Below are 19,813 nucleotides of genomic sequence, written 5' to 3' on the forward strand. Positions count from 1 at the left end.
ACCTCATCTCACAATAAATAGCATGATTTGCCTTCTGGAAGTGCTTATTTTTCATGACCCAGAAAGAAAGACCAGTCACCCAGCCTGAATCACAGTTGACTAAAAGGACGTGAATGATTTCTTATGGAAGCTAGTGTTTTTCTTAATGGCACATATTTATACTTACATGTGTACACAGAAAAAAAAAAAAAGACAGATCCAGATCCATCAAAAAGCGCATCTCCAAAATCTCCAAAATGTGCCTCTTGCAGAGCATAGATTTTCTTACTTAAAACATTCTTAGTTTGGGTGAGGGAAGAAATGAGCTCTGCCTTTTGTATCTGCCCTAGAAGAAATGGTGGAAGGTGGGTGTGGTGCGGAGGGGGGTGTGTGTTCTGGGAGGAAGGAATGAATGGAAAATCCCATGAAGAGCCATCTTTTTTGTTTCCAGATGTATCTGGGATAGACAAATGCAGCTGCTGAATAAATGGAATTTCTGATATTTCCTTAGCAAAGAAATGTTTCACCGGAATATTTTAATTTGCTGCTTTCTTCTTCTTAACCCAGAGTACTGAAATTTTTACCAAAGATGACATTATTAAAAGGAAGCACTTGACATAAAAGTCTCTTCTTGGCCAAAATGTTTGCTTTTATAAGCAAGCTTTTACAAGTAGGTTTCTCTCTGGTCAGTTGCTAAAGATACGCAGATCTTGTCCTACAAGCTTTATATTTTCAAGATTAGATTTTAATGATGCTTTCTAATCTTTAAGTCATCTTGGGTGTCTGATTCTACTGGCATAGAACAGTAAGCCTTACGTACAAAGAGATTCTGTTACAAGAAGCAGTATTTTGGATGCATTGTAATCTGGCCCTGCTATGTTCATCCTTATTTTCCTATAAAGCAGACCTAGTGACTTCATGGCCAAATTGCTTTTCCACAATACCCTGCCTCTTTTTCAAGTCTTCAGATTTTAGATTTTTTTTTCATAAAGTTCTCTCTGCGGCCTTGAAGGCAGGGCAGGAGAATTAAAGCATTTAGGGTGAGAAGACAAAATTCTCTTGCTTTACACCTACGCAGAAGACAAAGATGTCATTCTGCATTTTACACCATTGTGTGAAAGGGAGCATTTGGATGCACAACAGAGAAACCTGCCACTATCCATCTGAAACAGCCTGACAAAACTGCAGAAGCATTTAGGTGTCTGGAAAACAGACTGTCTGGTTTGTGTTTACGTTCTAAAACACCCAAAATGAGAAACAGCGGGATGAAAGAAGAATCTACTCTTAGTGACCCCTTCATGTTTTCCTGCTTATTAAGAATCTTGCTTTTAACTCTGGGAGAGGAGCGAGCAACATTTCCACATCTGCATACTTCAGCTCTGTTGTAGAACAGAGTGAATGTGGAAATAAACTATAACATGTAGTTGAAAACAGAGAAGTAGGGAGTTAAAGATATGACACTTGTTTCAGGTGCCAGGAGAGGTACGTTGTGCCTAGAGAAAGAGCACCAGGGGTTTCTATTAAACCATTTAAACCATGAGAATGGGAGGTTGCATGAGAATATAAAATATCTTCGCCTTTTACTGCAAGGGGACAGGTGTAAATTGTGCTGTGGACAAAGTTCTTCTCTTAAATGAGGCAGTGGTAATTGCTGTGTGTTGGGCACAAGATCTTGGCATGGGACACAGCCCCCTGCTCTCAGTGGCCTATTTCCATGAGCACTGCACTCACTCTGCCTGCCGGGGCAGCTGCCCGCCTGCCCCTCAGAGCTCCCTGCTGGGCTTCAAATTTCTGAGCTGCCAGACCTTGGAAAATGTGTTTTCATCAGGCAAAAATGTATGGTCTTCTACATAAATGAATGGCAGCTTACAAATATACTTTGGTGTTCTGCACTGCCATAAAACCCATCGCAGGTGTCACAGCCTGGCTGTTTCAGCCCCGCACACATAGCTGTGGATTAGGAGGGTGAGAGGCTTGGGCTGGATGCCGCTCTGCAAGGAGCAGCAGAGCAATGTGCCCTACTCTGAAGAGAAACCCTGGCAAGAAAGTCAGAAAGGCTCCTTTTCAAACATTGAGGTACAGCACAGAAATTAAACTACTGCCTGTAAAATTGTGTCATGTAATGGCAGCAGTTTGCAGAGTCACCGAGCAGATCCCTGTACCTCTCACTCCTCTCCCTTGTTGCTAACATCTCTGTTTACTGCAGCTGAGGCTTCTTGCTCCCGTAATTTCTAGACTCAACCACAAATGCTGCAAATCTTACCCAAGGAATGACAGACTAATCACCTCTCTTGCTCCAGCTGTACCCATCCACAAGCCATGCAGCTGTCATGCAACGTCTCTCAAGATGCTGGTGCAAGTGACCTATCTCTATTTACTTACATCCAACAGTCCTGCCTAAGCTTAACGCTGTTAAAATTCGGGGGTGAAAGGGAACAGTTATCTAACAAGGTGCAGTTCAAGATCAATGAATCAAAGACAACAGAGGAAAAAAATCTTCCATGGCATAGAAACAGGAGCCTTATTCTTGAAAACTGTCATTTTTGGGGCAATTCCAAAAGACAGTCTTGCCCTAAAATGAGGGTAATCAAATCTCCAACTCCAGCTTGCTTGTAGGTAGCTCCAGGGATCAGTAGTTCAGTCCTTTTGGTTATATCACCAAGGATTAACCACTTCTGGATTGGGGTGATGAATTTGAATTAATATGACCAGGTTATGATCACATCTGATCACAGTGCCCTCTTTTTGTTTGCGCATTGCTGAGCTTCCGTGTCTGAAATACTCAGAGCAGTTCTGGCAGGGTGGATAGGCAGGGACTGATGGAGTGAGAAGGGCCACACGGCCTTTCCTTCCTACACTGTGGCCATAGGTGAGGAGCTGTCATGCTTTTCATTGATGTCTCTGGATCTATAAATACTGTAGAAAAGCACTAGCAACACCCTGTAGCTGAAGGAGAAAGAACCAGTGCCTGACAGAATTAATTCTAATTACTGTAATGCTGATTGGGATCTTTGGGCACTGCCATAATCATAGTAGTAGTAATAAATAATAATGGTGGTTATCATTATTTTATTATTGTTTTCCCTCTAGACATTGCAATGATGAGAAAGAATCTTGGATAGACTACCTAGATAATTACTTGTATAAATTTTGCCACATTCCTAAGAAATAGGTTTATTAGCTGCATGCCAGCTCTGTGCTAAGCTGGTTTTTGATGGTGTAATAAATATCATTAAAAGAAATCAGATAGGAGTTGGGTAAGGGTCAGAGCTTTAAGTTTGATGAGAATAAATTTTTTATTCTGTCAACTTACTTTTAATCTTCCTTCCTATTTAATCCCCCAGAACCTGCTTGCATCTTTCATTTACCTTTAATAAATAGTATCTCTCGCCCAGTTTGTTTTGCCACTGAATTAGGCTGCCAGAAATACTTGCAAACAAGGAAGATCCCACACTATTAATAAGTTGGCCCAGTTTTTTCACTTCTCCACTAGTACCTTGCAAGATGCAGTTTATTCTCAGTCCCTAGGAAAAGTCTAAGTCATGAAACGCTGTTCTTCCAAGGGCACTTGCTATTCACTTCTTCATTCACTTGCCAGTCGTTTAAGCCAGCATCTTCAAACTCGTCATCTTCTTTCTTAAATCTCAGCAGGGAGCCAGATTTGTGTCTCCAACTGTGATCTCCGACACTGTAGCGTTACAGGCTGCTGCTGATCCCGCTTTTAGAAATGGTCCTGGCCGAGCATTTAGATTGTGTTCCTTCAGTGAATGGCATTAATGGTATATAGGAAACGTGGCTCTTTTGTTTGCTTTATTTTATTCTGGCCATGTTGTCCGTGAACAAAAGCATTTGCTCTTAATCCCGTTGCTCGTCTTGGTTTGTAATGATCATTTCTGTGATGGTGAATTAGCAGGAGCTGCTGGTGCGTGCCCGAGCTCACAGCCATTAATTTTCCTGATTTTCTTCTGATGGAGCAGGTGCAAACTGGCAGCATTTGACCCTAATAAGTTACAATAGACTTGCCAGATTTTGTTTGCCTGGAACAAGGAATATTATTTGTATCAACATCCTGATAAAAAAATGAGCAAATGGATTTGTTGGTCAGGTAAATTTTCCTGATGAGTTTACAAGCTTGTGTTTAAACAACGTAATTTATTTAATCTTGTGATTTTACTAGTTCTTTATTGTAATCATACAATAGAACCATTACAGTACATGTTTTCTTCTCTCATGAGACAGATGGATAGTGACTGAGGCTCAAAGATAATGTTTATCTACAAGATAGAATAATGAAGGCAAAGATTTGCAAGTTAATACATTTTGAGCTGATAAAACAATTCCAAAGGAGAGGCGATTCTGTGCTCTATTGTTTTGTTGTTGTTGTTGTTTTAAATCCTGTTTAATAAAACATTCAGTGCCTTATGACATACATATTGCAATGATGCTGCTCTATAAATGTCCCTTCCTGTCATCATTTACATGATTGATTACCTTGCAGCTGGATAAACTTGTATAATTGGTAAATAACCTATTATCTCCATATGCATATGTTTCTTGGTGCATGTCATGGAAATACATGTTGTATGTTTGGTTATCTGTGCTTTTATATCTTGTGAACCCATCATTATGATAAATCAAGATACTGAGGACAAAATACGACTTTCCATGTAGAGTGCTGAGTCTGATCTATACATAGCTGAAGGTTGGCTATGATTTAACAAAGCTTCTTTTGTGTTCTCCCAAGATACTTAGACATATTGGTTTTGAACCATTAATGACTCCAAAGACCATAAAAAAATCAAATAGTGGACAGTTAAAATGCAGCATCATTGCACTGTCTTCTTTGCCAGAAGTTTCAGTGCTTTAAGGATTAAAGTTCTGCAATAAACAAGATGTACAGTCTAAATTGTGTCGACTTGAACAGCAGTTTCTAATGAGCACACAGCTAACAGACTCTTAAGCCTCATGAGAAGCTGTCCACCCCAGTCTGGAGTCCTTTCTTTGGTAATCAAAATAATTTGACAGAGATAAAAAGAAGTAGCTTTTATTTGGTTAACTGCTTCATCGTACATGAAAATCTTGGATTTCCTGTTTTCTGGAATCCTAAATACGTCCAGGGAACAAAGCAATTTAATTTGATTTTTTTTTTTTACTGTCCTGTCTATCTTGGAAGAAAATATGTAGCTCACTTATAATGGGAACACAATTGCTTTAGGGTAAACATTTATATTCCCAATTTTGAAAACAAGCCAGCAAGATCAGTGTGTTAAGCTGATAGGGCAAATCCTGGGAAGACGTTGGGGTGGAGAGGCCAAAAGGCAGCTGGGTGACCAGACAGGCCTTTATTTTGGTCCATGCGAGGAGGGATCAGCCCCAAAATATGGGCTTCAGTTTCCTCAGTCCAGGGTGGAGCTGGAGCTCCTCTCTGTTGCCAGCAATCCTACAGCCTCCTGTCAACTCAAACATGTGCTTTTAGTGGATGAGATTCAGATTCCTGAGTTGTATGAGACCCTGAGCTATAGATAGTCAAAGACAGCAATTCTTTTTTTCTTACACTGCCAGAACGAATGTGTTTTCCTATTTCTTAAAGACAGATTCTGAGTGAAATACGAACAAAATTGAGGTTATATTATGGAGCTAGCTCTTTCCTGCCGTGTCCTGCTGGGAGAAGCAGGTAGTGATGGTAGGCTCACAGATGGACCTTGGAGAGGCAGAAGGAAAAAGTTACACACCAAGTCCCTCCTGTCCAGGGAAAGATCACAAATAAAAATTCTAAGTGTGTCTTTATTTTAATAGATAATCATTTATTTCAGTGCCCTTTTGGAGCACAAAGCTTAAATATACGTCATACCTCTGAGTCTGCGGCATGGTGAGTCATATGGCATCAAATGTAAATAGGTGTCACAAACTCTGTCAGTCCTCCTGTTCTCAACCAGGCAGCCTGGGCGGAAGCTGAACCAACTGTTCCTAGGCAGTAATGTACATTTACGTAAAATGTTTCACATTTTTCATGTTTATTCCGTGCAGATGGCTCCATTTTGAACATCCAGAATTTGTTTTGACTTTGTGACTGTAGCTTGTAAACAGAGCATTGGCTGGCATCTGCACTGGGTATAGGTAGATTTTCATATTTGATCTAAAATTGAGTGAAGCTGTAGCCAAACCATTAGTCAGTCAAAATAATGTTGCAAGCCAGTTAAAGGCAGCATATCCAAACCAAAAGGGAAGGCTGAATGAGAGGCGGTAGCGCTGTCCATAAATTGACAAATTGATGTGCTCGCGGTGTTTCACTTACACAGCTACTTTAGCCAGACTCCAAATGTGGCTTCGCAAATCAAGGCATCTCACTATTAAATGTTTTGAACAGAATCACACAGACGTTCTGTTATGGGAATGTGTTGATACAAATAATGCAGGAAAAATGCATAGATACACATCTATTTATAACTCAAGATGCAGAAAACTTCAGTTGCATCACTATTAAACATGTAAGCACTATGGCGGATTCTTGTCTGTGTGTATTACATGTTTAGAAATGATTTTCAAGGACAAATAAATACAAAAAAGTTTAAATTTCTCTATTTTTTCTTTTGTCAGTTCCACTACTAGATCTTTCAGATGAGGTATTAGGGTTATTTTTCTTGCTATCAAGTATTTAAACATTTTTGCTCTTTCCTATATATTAGTTAACAGAAGGGGACACTGATTGTGATTTGTTATTTGAGAGTGTAATCAAGCCATCTTATGCTTTAAAGGATTTCCTGTGCCTTTGTCTTCTCTAGTTGAAGCAGTTAAGTTGAAGGATAAGTAGCCAAACTATGTTCAAAGGCATTTGCTTGGTTTTGTAGGACTTAATTATTCCAGACAATGCAGAATATTTTTCAGTAACTCTCCCCTCACCCATTCAGAGTATATCTGTGCCTCCTGCTTATCTGCAGGTTCAATTCTGCTTGCACATTGCTCAGGTCTATCACCTTGCTAGAGAAACACATGATTTGTAAATCTGAAAGAATTCCCCAACAGCTACCATAAAATTAAGCTGTTAAAGAGCTCTTGGAGCTTGTTTAAATGTAGATCTAAACAAATCTCTTTGCTGTTTAGCTCAAGATAAATTTTTTTAAAAGTCCTGTTCTAAATCACTTCCCAATTTTAATGAGTTTATATATCAGCCTTTGCCAGATTTTTACTGTAGCTTTTCTCCAAGATTATAGCCATGATAAAGTAAGGACTAAAATTGTTTATTATATATTATTCTTCAGAAGCAAAACTTTTTCCCCCAGAGGCTGTTGGGAGAGCTATTGATTTTCTGCCACAATGTGAAATGTGTGACCTTTATAATATGAGCAATGATTACAAGGCCAATAAAATGACATCATTCTGTTTAAACTTTAGAGTTCACCGGGCAAATAGCAGAATGTGCCACATTTAATGATGTCCGTGGACAATAAGGGTGCGTTGACTGGTTTCAAGTGAGACTGAAACATGGAGGAGGGAGGCTCTCAATCCCCAAAACACCTCATGTTTGTGCCAGGAGCTGGGGAACAGGAGTGAATGTACCAGAAAGAACTATGATGTTTCCCAGCTATTAAAGCAGGAAGTCAGGGCTTTTCTGGTAACAGACTTCTTTAAATGTTTGCATTTACTGATGTCACCAGCAAAACTCCTGTTGTGACACAGGATGAGCTATTTGGGGAACAGCTCTATATATTGCTACAGATTTTCCCAAATCCACTGCATTTGCATTTGCAGGACTAAATTCTATTCTTGCAGTACAGCTTTAGCCACTTCATTGCAGTTCCTCTAGAGGAGCGAAGAGAAGACTCTGTCCCAAATAGATGAATTATAACTGCACAGGGCATATAATATTCTCATATGTGTGAAAACAAGGAACTCAAAAACCTTTAGTCAGACTTTGAGTAGGGTGCTGCAACCTGATTCACTGAAATAATTTCATAAAAAAGTCTATGGAATTTCCCTTTTCAGTCACATCAGTCTGTTTCCTGACATTGTGTTCATCTCATCCTTCAGACACTTACTTTTCATCCATTAGGACCTGCTGCAGCCAATTCCCTGCCCATTCTCCAGCCTATACTAAGCCAGATCCCAAGCCGGGGTAGCTGTGATTTCCCTGTGCAGGCTGAATCCAGTCTCTACTCAGTATTTGATCCAGCCAAGCATGGAGCCAAAGGTCTCACTGCTTAGAAAGCACAAGGAAAACAGCACAACACATTCAAGGCATTGCAGAGGCAGGAAAAGGGATAATTTCTTTCCCATTTCTGGCTCATTGTGTAATATCAATAATCTCTGTAGCTTTGTATTATACTTGCTGTAAGTGGCTCTAGTGATTGATTAAACACCTTAGCTTTTCTTTGGCATTTAATCAATTGCAGCAGCAGTTTATTGCTCGGTGTATTACAAAGTAAAAGAGATTATTACTTAATTATTGTGAAAAATAGCAGCTTGTGGTTGTTGCTAGCATGGGTATGTGTCTGCTCTGACATTGGTGTCACATCATCCTTTCCTTTGCGTCTCCTGGTCTCTGCACTGGGTGCAGTTGTGCAATTCCCAGTGGATCATGCACATTCCTTCCTGCAGCCGTCGCCAGCACAGTGCAATTAGTGGCATTAAATAAATAATTGCTTATGGTAGGGCTGACTCTGCCGCTTGCTGGGTACCTCCAAACTTCCCTGAAATTTTAGGTGTTATGTTTATTAACCAGCCCATGTGAAAACGAACTCACTGTCAGGTACAAACCACTTCTGGGAGCAGTTCAGCAAGAATTACATGAATATCAAGAGGTTATTTTGACAGCCCGGAGTGCAGCACTGATGTATGTACAACTGGAGATAAATCAGATATGGGGCATATTATTGGTGTGTGAGTGTGAGAAAGGAAAAAAACCAACATTTTGTGGCATCCTCTTGAGGATGTAGGAAATGACAACTCTTCTGCCCCCAGAGGATTTCTGCCTCAGATGGAGAATTGAATCCATATGCAAGAGTTCAGAAAGAATACTATGGTGTGATAAAGTGTAAGGATTTAGGGTAGCATAGTCCTTTGTGCCTGTTAGGGCTACAACAGGTGTCATGATCGGTATGTGTTCTTAGCATCTGCTTGTGGAATAGGGTCTAAGCCACCTGTGTTGCCATGTAAAGGGACTGTTCAGTATTTAGAATTTTAAAAATGGGGTTTAATTCCTTGGTTTTCTCCTGACTGTGATCACAGGCAAGTGATTTTGTCTCTTGTGGCTCAGTTTCCTCCTGTGAAGGGGAGTAACCATTGTTCACTACCTTAGAGGAGACTATTTAGGAGAAATTAGGGACTGCTAGCTACTCCTCCATTGAAAATGAAACCTCTTTAAAGCTTTGATCCTGCAGAGATTCATATGAACTAAAGCTGTGCCCTTAACTTGACCAGGGCTGGTAAATGAGGGACCAGCGACAAAACATCCACTTCTAATTTTAAGCGTTTCCCCAAATGACTTTAGGTGTTATTGGGAGGGGTGGTTGGAGTGTCACATGGGAAAAAAACAGAACCTCGTATGTTGTTTATTTTTCCTCCATGATGGTAGTAGAGGTCTGGTCATCGCCTTTCTAGGCACCTGTGTGAACCCAAGAGGCTGGTAGTGCTCGTGGTAGCTTTTGCTCATGCTTCAAGCTGGCGCTGTCTGTGAATAGTGATGCTGTGGCCAGGCCGTATCTGTCGCGCTGCATCGTGCGCCGGTTTTGTGTCACTCGTGTGATGGCTTTTGCAAGTACTCGAGCAGAACTGGAGCGGGCAGACGTTGACTGTCCAGTGACAAACAAAAAGCTCATGTTTCTTTAAGAAGGTGCTGGATGGTCCTAACCATTTAAAGAGTTTATTTTCTTACTCCAACAGATTTCCCCTCCCCTCCCTGATGTTACCAAATTTATCATCATTTTTGTCTTTCAGGTGTAACCTGTCTTTAGTGTTGCAGACACATCAGCCATGCATTAAGAACTGGGCCCTTACTTTAATTCAGGATGACTTTCTTTCTGTCCAGTAATTTCACAAGCACTAATGCACACTTCAAATGCAGGAGATACTTTGATCCCCAAATTGTTCAGCACTTCATGCAGGAAAAACCATAGGCCACAGTCATGAAACTCCTAGAGGATGGCTGCTGGCTTCCTGTGGCAGAGCTGATTGTTGTTTTCCCCCCTCTCCCTTCTTTGCTCTAACCATTTTGTCTGTCTAGCTTGTCTTGTATTCAGTTTTCAAAGCAATTGCCATGAAGGGCTTCCTTTTTTTAGTGCCTAAAAGGGAACAATAGATTTTTTTAGACTAAGCATATATTATAATTTATATGGCCATCTGTATACCATAGATATCATATTGATCATACCTATAATTTAATATAACAAATGGAGAAGTTCAAGCTAAATAGAAATCAGTAATTTTTATTACTGTTTTTTATGAAAAGGTCTTTAAATGTATCCTTAAGTGCACATGACATCTAAAATTATTCTAGTGCTGGGTTCTTGAAAAAGTAGATGACCTTTTCTCTTGAAATTGGAGAGTGGTTTTTCCTTAACAGTTATATTATGCGCAGAAGATGAGATGTTAACCAAGATGTTAAAATGTATTGTTTCCCTTTGAAAGCTAATCCTGTTCCTCATTTTCATTAATGTTGGGTCATTCATTTTTTTTTTTTCTTTTTTTTTTTCCTTTCTTTTCCTTTCCTTTTCTTTTGCAACTGTTTTTGCATGAAGATGCAAAGTAGCAATAAAGATTTTTTGTAAGACTTGCTTTAAGACTCTTCTCTTTCAGATCCAGTTAAAGTTATTAAGTTCAGTTATTTTAAAATTCATATTCTTCAGTTCCATAAACAAAAATAATGGAGAAATATAATGAGGTGCAAAGCGATTTCCTAGCCCTCACTAATCAATAAATGCCAATAAAATGGGAATGGTGTAATGTCCATAATTTAATTGTCTGCTGTTACCAGGTCACCACGAGACAGCAGCAGAAGTGGGGAGAAGCTGGAACTGGCCATGTCCAACCTCACTGCGGATGTCCTGGAGTTACTCCTGGAGTTTGTTTATACAGGTTCTTTGATCATAGATTCAGCCAATGCAAAAACACTACTGGAAGCTGCCAGCAAGTTCCAGTTTCATACTTTTTGTAAAGTCTGCGTTTCGTTTCTAGGTAAGAATCATTGCATCTGGTGAGGTTTTAAGATCTTGTGTTAAGGTTTATAAACCTGTCTTTGAACAACTCTTAAAAGGTAATGAAGAAACCCAAGAAGAAATAGAGTAAAATAAAGCATCATTAATTCGGTTTGTAATTTGAGTTTCCATGCTGGCATGATGAGTATCGTGGAAAATTGTCTAGAGAAGTGTAGCTTGTTGCTTGAGTGGCAACAGCTTTCACATCTTGTATAACCTATTTTGTTGAATCTGGTTCCATATTTGGAATCTTGATGACAGTTTGTTTTCCAGAGGATGTCTGCATAGATACCAGGCTGTAACACAGGGGTTGCTTATAACTGTGACAGCATATTTTGGCCTCTACACCAGGCCAGCTTGGTCAAACACCAAAAGAGTTTGGAGGCAGGCTCCAGTGGAAGAGGGACTCCTGTAAATCTGCCAAAAAAAAATTAAGGACTGCATTGAAATATCTGCAATTTTCTTGCTTTTGTGAGGAAGTCCTTCTTTACACGTCCAGTTTTCCAGATTAAATGTACCTGGGGTTTGTTGCTGCATTCAGAGCTGTGGCCTGATGTCATTACAAAGGTGGGTAGAAGGGGTACCAGGTACACCCCTGGTAACTGGTGTGCCCTGTGTGCACAGGGACCATTTGTCTCAGTGAGGATCTACAGAGCAACATCCTTGCCAGTGCCTCAGTCCATCCTCTCACGGCCACAAGAAATCCATTCTTCCTGCCAGGAGCACCATGTCATCCTGCTCCTTTATTTTTCCCTCTGCTTTCCAGTAGAGAGTATTTCAAAACAGTCCAAGATTTCCAGCTCAGCTGAGGTTTACTGGCCTGAACAGGAGCCACACAGACCTGGCAAGGCAGAAGAGGAGGCACAACTGGAGCTCAACTGAAACACAGTGGTCCAAATTCCTGCCTGTATCACAAGCCACTCCTTCACTGTCATAGCTGTAATATCAGTTTATAAGACAGTAATAATTTAAAAATTAACACAAATTTATTAATAGCAAAAAATTGGTCCTGATGTTATATGATGTACTTCCCAGCTATAAGTACCAGATAACCTTTTTTTGGCATCTGATTTCTGCTTGGGCTTCCTCAGCTCCTATCTTGGTGTGGAAAGCATCGTTCTCTCTGAAGCCCAAATAAACTGTAGGCTTCCCCTGGCCAGTTCTCATTTAAAATTGACATCTACTATTACAGAATGTGGAAGATGAGAGTTTAAAAAATACTGTGCTCAGAAAACAAGGACAAAAACAAAAAACTCTCAAATTAGTCCAGTTCACTGCTGTGTTAATTTTCACTGCTAAGCCAGCCTGCTAGCAAGATGGTGTTTCTAGGCTGGTACAATGCAGGCATCAGTGAAGAATCTCTGGCATTGTATTCTCCTTTCCAACTTGTTATATCTGCCCAATTTCAAAATCTGTGTTTCATTTCTTCTGAAATGAGGGGGTACTGGTGATGTGAAACTTAGGCTTTGCAACCCCACCATGTAGACTGTGCAATTTGAATGAGGCTCTGGCTCTGGCATTGCTTGCTCCCAGCTTCCCTTTACCAGCTTTTTACAGTGATTAGATTTTACAGCCTTTCCAGAAATACGGGATGTGTTTAAGTTGTGATATCACTGAAGATTCAGCCACAAAACCAAAATACATTTATTTCACTGAATCACTGTGAGAGTTCTCTCTTCTGATAGTTAATATTTTAATTCAGTGAACCATGTTATGGTGTGAAATAGTAGAGTTGGTTATAAGTTCAGTGATATATGGAGAGTCACTGGAACTTTGTATTCTCATTTGGAGAATTCACAGAGTGTAATTGCTTATTTTTATTTATAGCTGTGACTCGATTGTGCTACAGAGACGGCAGAGCATTTGCCATCTGAAAAGTTTAGGGAAAAGCATTTTGTCTTCTCTGTGGCTGTGTTTTTATTTTTCACTTCAGCCACCTCTGCTCTGTACAAAGCAAAAATATCATAAACATCAGGAGGTTCTTTCCTGTGGGGTTTCTGGAGGGTTGGCCAGTGTAGACAGTGAATCTTTCCCATCAGTGGTCATGTCTATGTAGGGAGAGAAGGGAAGTTCAAAGAAATTACAGCCCCAAATTATTAAGTCTGTTCAGAATACCACAGCACAATCTCAGAGGAAGTTCAGATCATCCTTTTTCAGCCATGAGGATCCTGGCTTGGTGATGTCCAAGCAGCTTTTGTGTCTTTATCCTGGGTCTCTCAGCAGCCTTGGGCAGAGGCACCCCAAATTTTCTTGCACTTTTTGGTGGAAAGATGTGGCAAAATGTGTCAGGAAAGTAGCTTCATTTCAATGGGAGATTTCTTAACCAGCTTCTCTGGGATAATTAAAGCCATGTTCTCTCTCTTCCCCCCATGCTGTCTCCTCGGATTTTGTCTAGACCATGAACAATGAGAACAGTTTTGTGCTGACTGATGCAATGATGGTGACAGGTTCATGCAGGCACCATATGATATCTGGGCAAATGTTTGCAAACTAGTCAGGATGTCATAGGTATTTCCTCCACCCATATGGCTGAAGACTTGAGCTTTTTTTTTGCCTTTTTTCTTCATGTTTGTTTTATATGATTATCACAGCCATGGCTTGAACTGGGTTTCAAGTGATTCACCAGTATCATGGTTTCGGTCCATGGTGCATGGAAATCCATCAGAGGAGGGAACACATTCTGAGCCCGTACTTCAGGCTGCTGCTGATAAAGTAGAAGTATTTATCCTTAAGCCTGAAGAAGTTGCTGGAACCAGGTAGTTTCATGGACCAAAGTAGGAAAGATCAGGAGCTCTGAATTTTCTTAGTCTCCTGAGCAAGGAGCACAAAATCAGTGTTTGGAAAGAGTATTAGAGGGAGCAATAAGGGAAACTGAATGATGGACCAGCGATGAGACCTGCATTCTTCAGGCACCTGAAGAAAGAAGAGGCCTTTATAGTCCTTATGAATTCAAGAGAAAGTATTATGGGCAATTTTTTTGTTCATCCAAGGTGGAGAATTTTGATCCAGCTGGATAACTGCACTGCCCAGCCCAGGAGAAACTATAATATATACACTTCATATAAACTGTGTATAAACTTCAACTGCGTCTGGAGATAGGAGAAAGGAAGAAGTCTCTGAGACTGGGAAGAGAAATTTTTGATTTAGATGATGAATGCATCCAAAAGTCTTCCATGTATCCCCATCTTTCAGATGCTTTTTGACACTAGTAGGAATACCTGAGGAGTAAGTTTCCCATCAGAATGTACACAGAGTATCACAAGGAAGCACACATTTTATGCTATTTTTAGTGATATCCAAATCAATCTAGAAAGCATCTCTAAGTGAAAATACAGTGCTTAATGCACACAAGAGGGGTTTACAACCACCACTGAGCTTCCATCATGCTGTTACCACAGTCTCACTGAGTAACCCTTCCTGCATACCGTTTATCTCTGATGTTATCTCAAGTCTCCCCAATCCCAGAAGTGCAGCTGGAGCAGTCTGCCTGGCTGATTGTCTCCTGATGATGCTGCACAGGATTGCGCTCCAGAGTTGCATCTAACACAGTGGGAAATACCAGCTGCTGATCTGCATTATTGTGACACACATAGCAATAAATATGCTATCCAGCACTGTCTCAAACCAGTGAGAACCTACTAGATTACATCTGAAATCCCTAAAGTCCATTCATGAGTCTGTTATAAACTGTCCTTGAGCTTTGGGAATAGCTTAACAGTCAGCACTCGTGTTTTGAATGGAGACAAGGTGAAACTTCACAAAAATGTTGTTACAAGCCCAATGTCACCGTGGCGAAACAACAATTACTGTAAACATGTCAGTGTCCAGAGGAACACAGCTCAGGAGCAGGCAGAGCAGAACTGGTCCTTAGCTGTGTTTGTCATGCCAGCATTGACAAGTACCCTTGGATTGTAGGCACTTGGGATGAGCTATATTACATAGCAAAAGTCTATGTCTAAGTAGTCATGTAGGCTCCCATTACAGTTAGTGAAGAGTAACAGGCATTGGGAAGGCAGGGTTCTGCTCATTCTGGAGTCATCATCCAAAATATTACCAGATTAATCCAGAATATTACCAGATTGCTGCTTGAAATTGCATGTTTGTGGGCATGGAGGGAAAATATGAATGCAGAGTTGCACCAGTGAGAGATGAAGTCAAGAGACAACCAGTCTTGCTGCCAAATTTTGAGTCAGAGCTGAAAAATGGGAGAATGAGGTGTTGTCTTTATGTTGATAGGACAGAGATTTTTCATATCGCCTACAGCTGTTGTACCAAGGCCTGTCTTGCTCACCATCAATGAATCCCTCTAGTTCACATGCCAGTCCTCATCTTAAGCAGATGTTGCTGTGCCCACCTTCCTGTGGTGCTCATCACATAGAAGTGAAGTGCAGAGAAGTGTGTCACCATCCTCCTGCACGTCCCCTAATCCCACATCTCCCTGGGACTCTTCTCCTCAGGGCCTCACAATAGTTGCTGAACCAGACAGGGACACCACTGGAGTCTGCCACCGAGGGGTTTCTCAGGGAAGAGGAGAGAGTAAAGCTCCAGAGGCCAGCATGGACCTGCTTGGACCAGTGTACCAGGCTGCATCAGTCACCCAGTGTTGTTAGAGCTAGAGAAGCCTGTCCAGATCAGAAGAAATCAGTTGTGAGCAGTGTTTTTTCTGCCTCACACCACAGGCTCAGCTGGAAATAGTATGGGGATCTCTCCTGATAGAGGCAAACCCAGTCCTCTGCAGAGAAGGACTCCTGAAAGTCTTTACCATCATGTGCTGCTTAATGAGTCAAAATTGATTATTCCCTTCATTATTAACCCTGTGAGGATAAGGTAGAACAGTGGCAGATTGGCCTTTGATTTGAGAGTTTGCCAAGAAATTATAGGAGTTTTGGGCTCTGTTAGATGATTACTTTACCCCAAGCCATATGTACACTGTGAAACAGTGCCAGCAGACAGAAGCAAGGAACCTGGAAGAGTTTTTTGGTCTTTTGGGAGTTTTTTTGTGGTTTGTCTTTTTGTTTGTTTGGGTTTTTTTTGTTGTTTTGGGTGGGGTTTTTTTGGGGGGAGGGGATGGTTCTTTTTTTTTAAACAAAAAAAATGGTAGCTTTGGGCTTCATAGCTATCAGTGTCTCTTCATAGCAACCTGTCTCTGGGCAGTGTTTGAGTGACAAAATCTACTGACAGCAAACACTGCAGCTACTGCTGTCAGCCTGAGGAAAGGGGCTCCTTGGAGTCAGTACAATCAACTGATGCAAAATGAGATAACCTAGTTTTGAGACTGCTGGATCTGTAAAAGAAAATAAGAAGAGTTGGGACAGGAAGAAAGCAAAACAAACACACAAAACTCCTAATCTCATGTCAGGTTTTAAAAAAAGAGAAAAAGGTAGTTCATAATCCCATTTTATTAAAAGCTGCATATAGATAGTGTGCGGGCTTTCAATCTGATGAAGGCAGAAGCTGGGTGTAGGGAAGAATCCCTGAGCATTTCCAGCAGAAGCAATCTGATGAGAGTTTTGTTTGAAGAGATATGGGGCTATTGCACCTTCCTGTCCAGTGCTCTGTCATAGTACACTAGGATATGACACTGCCGAATGCGATAGACTTCTCTGACAGCACAGGAGCCTGCCACTGGTACCGATGCCTTTGTGATCTATTGCAGTCTCACTCTTATTACCTTTTTCTTTTTAAGTCCTATATCTTAAAAGAATATATGCTTGTTATTAACAGTGGCTTGGTTAACAAAAGCTGCAAAGAATCTGAGAGTTCCTCTTATAAATGTCTAAAATTGGTGGGTTTTTCTTCAAAACAGCTGGAAAGGAAAAAAAATACAGTCAAATGTATGGTGTAGCACACTTCTAATGCAAAGCTACACACTGTGCTGCTGCTTCTGTTTGCTGGGAAGGAGATAATGCTGTCTCCTCTGTGCATGATTTTCTTTGAAACCCACTACACAGCTTTTAACAGAAGGCGTTAGTATAATCTGTGTTTTGCATAAGGGATGTCATCACATTCAGCAGCAACAAAGTTCCTTTGAAAAAAAAGAAAAAAAAGAGGGGGGAGGATTTTTTTTTTTTTTTTTTTTTTTTTTTTAATTTTTTGAAGTAGCTTAGTAGCTGAACAGGGCAAAAATTATCATAAAGTGACTGCAGCATTCTCAGAAATGTCCTTAGTGCTGTTTGCATTTATTTTTAAGTGTCTGCACTGGCGTTTACATCTTTGCTGTTCCTTAAAGCAACATTGTAGGCGGTAGGAACAGCAGCAGTCTCTTGGCTGGGTTCCCATCCCTTGGGAAGCCCCAGATACTGTTATGTCAGTAGGTTTCCCCAGTGCTTTGTGGAAGCTTACACAAAAAGCAAACTCAGAAAGAGCATTTCTCTCCCCATCTCCAACTCACTTGTTCGGCAGACTTTGATTTTTGTACTTTAAACCTCAATTCTAAATTAACCAAGGGTGGTGCTTCTAGTTAACTCCCTGAAATTAATTAGGGTTGGAGGTTTGTCTGACACTTATTTTTCTCATGATCTTGGAACAAATGTGAATCTTGCTTTGAATAATTCTCAATTGCCTTCTTAATTTGTTTTGGGGTTTTTTTTGCCTCTTTTTAGAAAAACAGCTGACTGCTAGCAACTGCTTAGGAATATTAGCCATGGCTGAAGCCATGCAGTGCACTGAACTATACAACATGGCCAAAGCTTATGCCCTGCAAATCTTCCCAGAGGTGGCAAACCAAGAAGAGATCCTTAATATCTCAAAAGACGACTTCATTTCCTACATGTCCAATGACAGCCTGAACACCAAAGCAGAGGAGCTGGTGTATGAAACAGTGATAAAGTGGATTAAGAAGGACGCCGCAATCAGAGCTCAGGTAAAAATAATGTCAGCAGCCTCACTCTGCTCCGTTCCCATGAATGCCCCTTTTAGAATAGAAACCATCTCCATGCAATTTTAAGCATACGGGGGTGTGGGAGATGGGATGGGCAGTTCAGATTAAAAAAAGACAAAGGGAATGCAGGCTATTCACAAAAAGTATGTAATTTCAAAATCTGATCCCTACATCTGATAATTTAGAATAAAAATCTCATTTGTGACATGCATGGTACATAGGTGGGGCCTCCAGTTGTTGACTGTAGGCTCAGTGAGGGATAAATTGCAAAGAATTACAGTTTTGTGAGATGCTGCTTTAAGGAGATGCATTTTAGTAACAGCTGGAAATAAAAAATCTCTCAGAAAATCCGTATTTCTTTTGATGCCACATACTGAATGAGTATAACTCCAGTTCATAAAATAAAGATTCTGTATCTTTATTGGCTGCTTAGATAATCCCCTGGTTTTTATATATTTATGAGAGTTAGCCTTTCCTCAACCATATGAGCACAACCAAAGAGGCTTGTAGCACCCCCTCCATCAGCGCAAGCATGTATAGGCGAGCAGCCATACATGCAGTCTGCTCTTGTCTAAAGAAACTGAGTCTGTAACTTTGCCTGGTGCTGTCTCCAGATAGTGCTAGAGGCAGTAACTGGAGGCTGGTGGTTGTCCTTGGGACCAGAAGTCATCTGTAGTCATATCTAAAAACCTGCTACTTGCCTTGAGTCAGCTCTGGGATCTGAACCCCAAACCTCTCCATTTGGAGGCCAGTTCTCTGCACAGACCCTGTAAGGGGAAGATTGTTTTCCCCTTCTTTGTTGTTTCCCCTTCAGAGTTGTTTCTGTTGACCCCCAGTCACAGTTTTGGCTGGTTTAAGGTGGACAGTTGCTCATGGAACACACTGTATCTCAGGGAGGCATTTGGCCATGTTGCTGATGCCGTCCCACATCATGACAGTCTGTACCTTCTTGACTGAAATGAGAATTCAAGCACCTAAACGTGCAGTTGGATGTTAAATGTGTCATTGGATGTGATCCAGAGCAGCTGCAAATCCACATCTCGCCTGTGAAGTGGGAGCAATAGGAATTCCTGCTCTCCCCAGGCTGCTGGATAAGGGCATTAAGGACAGTGGAGTACTGCATGCCAGGCCCAGCCTTGCTGCCTGTGCTGCTTCACCAGCTGAGCTCCTGCCAGAGCCTGCAGCCCCCAGGGCTTTGCTCCTGCCCTGTGTGCCCAGGAGCTGTGGCTCAGCAGGACTGTCCTGTGCTGGGGACTTGCCCCACGCTCTGACCACCTCCTCCATGTGCCAGCAGTGCCATTTAGCATTGCCCAACGTTGTTATTGCCTAAAACATTCACACAGTATCATGGGTTACTGAAATGCACTTTTTGGCCTTTTTGGCTCTCACTGGCCTTGAAAAACACACTGTTTTACAGAATGTTTCCCTGAGTGCTTGAAGTTTGAAGGCTCTGTGCCACTCTGAACTTAACATGACCTCAGGGACTATTCCCAGGGGCCGGAGTTCAGGAACCCTGGGGCAGGAGCCTGTTTGGAGGAGCCTGGTGCCAACAGAAAGTGTCACTCACCAGACGGTCTGGGTTATGTTCTCAGAATTGCGGTTTTAAATATTTCCTTCTGCATCCTGCTGAGGCAATGTTGGGAATTGGGTTTTTTAAGTGGTGGTTTTTCTTGCTGCCACCACCGCCATCCCCTCTTATCTGCCTTTTGTGTTGCAGTTGAGCTGCTTTTCTGTTGTTGTTTTTTTTTTAATTATTATTCCCAAG

General features: G+C 41.2%; 1 protein-coding gene across 7 annotated transcripts in view; it reads left to right on the forward strand.

Annotated features, from left to right (window-relative positions):
- Positions 1-19,813, forward strand: part of KLHL29 (kelch like family member 29) — a 390,113-nt gene that overhangs the window by 323,589 nt on the left and 46,711 nt on the right. For all 7 annotated transcript variants that reach the window (XM_058419935.1, XM_040059653.1, XM_040059657.1 and 4 more), the window contains 2 exons: positions 10,949-11,148; positions 17,771-18,030. In XM_058419935.1, coding sequence (XP_058275918.1) covers positions 10,949-11,148; positions 17,771-18,030 — 460 coding nt within the window. The remainder of the gene's footprint in view (positions 1-10,948; positions 11,149-17,770; positions 18,031-19,813) is intronic.

This window comes from Hirundo rustica, chromosome 3, assembly GCF_015227805.2.
Source record: "Hirundo rustica isolate bHirRus1 chromosome 3, bHirRus1.pri.v3, whole genome shotgun sequence".
In the NCBI taxonomy this organism is placed as follows: Eukaryota; Metazoa; Chordata; class Aves; order Passeriformes; family Hirundinidae; genus Hirundo; species Hirundo rustica.